The 3,420-nt window shown below is 45.1% G+C and overlaps 1 protein-coding gene across 1 annotated transcript; it reads right to left on the bottom strand.

The window, feature by feature from the left end:
- Positions 1 to 844: 844 nt before the first annotated feature.
- LOC135531482 (unconventional myosin-Va-like) lies at positions 845 to 3,183 on the bottom strand (the record flags this gene model as incomplete). Its single annotated transcript, XM_064959512.1, has 4 exons — positions 845 to 2,134; positions 2,445 to 2,525; positions 2,814 to 2,988; positions 3,086 to 3,183. Coding segments are annotated over 4 exons (486 nt in total), but the record flags the coding sequence as incomplete, so codon positions are not given.
- Between the last annotated feature and the right edge of the window lie 237 nt (positions 3,184 to 3,420).

Here is a 3,420-nt window from a genome sequence, read left to right as displayed (position 1 = left end):
ACGTAACCCTGGTTCTATGAACAAAGCACGGTTTTATTGTATTTTTTTCCGACCCCATTTTTAAAAATCAGGCGACCCCACATAGTTTTGGGAAACGCTGTGGTAGTGGATATGTAGGATCCAGTGTGCTTCTGTTTAACAACAGTCACTAGTGTGTGTGAGAGTTAGTGAGTCCTCTGTAGGGGTTTTGAAACCAAACTACTTTGTTAAAGTGGAGAAGCAAGTACAGTAGCTGAAGCCGTCTAAACCTGATAGTTTACCAATCTACCCATCTAAACTACTCGTCCAGTCTAGCCAACTACTGCACGTCTAATCCTCTATCTATTTCAACCTCTGTTCCAGTCTAATCCTCTATTTCAACCTCTGTTCCAGTCTAATCCTCTATTTCAACCTCTGTTCCAGTCTAATCCTCTATTTCAACCTCTGTTCCAGTCTAATCCTCTATTTCAACCTCTGTTCCAAACTAATCCTCTGTTCCAGTCTAATCCTCTATTTCAACCTCTGTTCCAGTCTAATCCTCTATTTCAACCTCTGTTCCAGTCTAATCCTCTATTTCAACCTCTGTTCCAGTCTAATCCTCTATTTCAACCTCTGTTCCAGTCTAATCCTCTATTTCAACCTCTGTTCCAGTCTAATCCTCTATTTCAACCTCTGTTCCAGTCTAATCCTCTATTTCAACCTCTGTTCCAGTCTAATCCTCTATTTCAACCTCTGTTCCAGTCTAATCCTCTATTTCAACCTCTGTTCCAGTCTAATCCTCTATTTCAACCTCTGTTCCAGTCTAATCCTCTATTTCAACCTCTGTTCCAGTCTAATCCTCTTCCTATTTCAACCTCTGTTTCCAGTCTAATCCTCTATTTCAACCTCTGTTCCAGTCTAATCCTCTATTTCAACCTCTGTTCCAGTCTAATCCTCTATTTCAACCTCTGTTCCAGTCTAATCCTCTATTTCAACCTCTGTTCCAGTCTAATCCTCTATTTCAACCTCTGGTGCAGTGGTGCTAAAGTACAGATCTACTAGAGAAGCAGGTTAAAGCAGGACAAAGCTATGGCAGAGAGATCTTAAAGCACAATACATCATGAGCTAAACAAATAAAAAGCTACATTAAATAGTGCTAACTAAATGAGACTGCATAGATCATCTGCTGTAGACATAATTCTAATACTACAGGACTCTAGTGGTCTTTCCATGGCCATACTTCTCTCCGGTCTGGAAAGCTGGAGAGATAAGCCTACAAGTCTACGGTATCCATGTTTTCTGTCTGCAAAGAAAAACCTATTTTAGGAAAGGGAGTGAGATAAATGCAATAAATAAAACACCCTAGCGTGATATATATATATATATTAATATTTATATGTATTTATATATGTATAAAAGTATGGTACAGACAATTGGTACTGCACTTGGCTTGAATGTGTTCAGTGGGTGAGTTGATAACGATGTACTCAAAACTGATGCTAGCTAGATAACTGTGGAAGCGCTAGCATCCTATCATAACACAACAGATGCTAGCTGAGCTTAGCTGAAGGAGCTAGCTAGCTGTGATGCTAGCCCTGGACAGCTAGCTTAAGTGTACAGTAATACATTCCTATGGGAGAACCGGACTGCTAGAAAACACTACACTATTGAGAAGAGAACAAAGAGGAGAAAAGAGGACTGGGGGAACACGGTACTAGGTCTTAAATGGGGTTATAGGTGGGGAGTGTAGCTTAGTAAAAGGGGGTAAGATAGGAGAAAAGGTGGCCTGTAGCGGTGCATTCTCTTAGAGTTGAGCATTTGTACACGCGGAGGACGATGGGCTTTCAACTACTGATACAAAGACTACCGTAGGGTGGAGGCTGAGCGTGTGTATGTGTGTGTGCACTGTATGTAAGTGTTTGGATGTGTTAGGAAGAGAATGATTTGTGTATGCATGTGTACATATGTATAGCCTATCTATTAGTTGTGTATGTGTGTGTGTGTGTGTGTGTGTGTGTGTGTGTGTAGACGCGGGTAAGGAAGGCTAGGTTGAGGGAGCCTGGTATTTGGATAGTCTCCAGGGCCAGAGAGGAGGGTTGAAAGGGAAGGTGACTGGGTAGATGATCTTAGTGTCCATCAACAGCTGAGGAGTCTCACAGCGGTCCCGCAAACGAGTCTGACAGACAGAGAGAGGGGGAGGAAGGGAAGGACAGGGAGAGAGAGGGGGAGGAAGGGAAGGACAGGGAGAGAGAGGGGGAGGAAGGGAAGGACAGGGAGAGAGAGGGGGAGGAAGGGAAGGACAGGGAGAGAGAGGGGGAGGAGGGGAAGGACAGGGAGAGAGAGGGGGAGGAGAGGAAGGACAGGGAGACAGAGAGGGAGAAACAAAGAGGGAGTGAGAGAGAAAATATATACATTAGTTACAGTTACTTATATGCACAGACAGACAGACACAGACAGACAGACAGAGACAGACAGACAGGTCTTACCTGTATGGTTCGTATGAAGGTAACAGACACCCTCTCTTCAAACTCGTTGACTGGAGTGTACAGGTTCAACACCTTCACAATCTGGGAACACAGAAACACAGAGACAAACTTCATTCGTTGAACCTTGAACTATTAACTCAACTGATCCCCTGTCCCATTCTCTGCAGTGATAGGGCTTGACTGGTAAATTGAGTACCCAAGGGCTGGGATTGGTTAGTTCAGGAACTAAGTGGTAGAGAGGGCTGTGATTGACTAGTTCAGTACCTGAGTAGTAGAGAGGGCTGTGATTGGTTAGTTCAGTACGTGACTGGTAGAGAGGGCTCTAATTGGTTTAGTACATGAGCAGAATAGTGAGCTGTGTTTGGTTACCTGAGATGTGGACAGGCTGTTGCACATGGAGCAGATGGCCTCGGCGTCTTCGTCCGTCTTCTTCTTGACTTGCAGCAGCTGAGCAGCCTGAATCAGAGGCTCCAGAGTCTCCTTGGCTCCACACAGCATCAGAGACTTGTCACGCAGCCACTCCTCCAGCTGACTCACGTTATACCTGGTACACCACATTATATACGTTACACACACACTCTATAAAACACATTAGACACAGTCTGTCTATACATAAGACATGGCAGCCTCTCTGAACCGACCTGATCTGCATGCCTTTGCTCCAGGAGCACATGTCTTTACGCAGCAGTAGATTGTTGAGAGTCACAGCTCCAATGATGTAGAACTGCTGCTTCACAACCTGGGGTCAGAACACAGTCAAGGGTCAGAACACAGTCAAGGGTCAGGGTCAGAACACAGCCAAGGGTCAGGGTCAGAACATAGCCAAGGGTCAGGGTCAGAACACAGCCAAGGGTCAGGGTCAGAACACAGCCAAGGGTCAGGGTCAGAACACAGTCAAGGGTCAGGATCAGAACACAGTCAAGGGTCAGGGTCAGAACACAGCCAAGGGTCAGGGTCAGAACACAGCCAAGGGTCA

The sequence above is a fragment of the Oncorhynchus masou genome, unplaced genomic scaffold (genome assembly GCF_036934945.1).
Source record: "Oncorhynchus masou masou isolate Uvic2021 unplaced genomic scaffold, UVic_Omas_1.1 unplaced_scaffold_15981, whole genome shotgun sequence".
Lineage (NCBI taxonomy): Eukaryota > Metazoa > Chordata > Actinopteri > Salmoniformes > Salmonidae > Oncorhynchus > Oncorhynchus masou.
The sequence above is the reverse complement of the archived record's forward strand: the minus strand, read 5'-3'. Positions and strand labels throughout refer to the sequence as shown.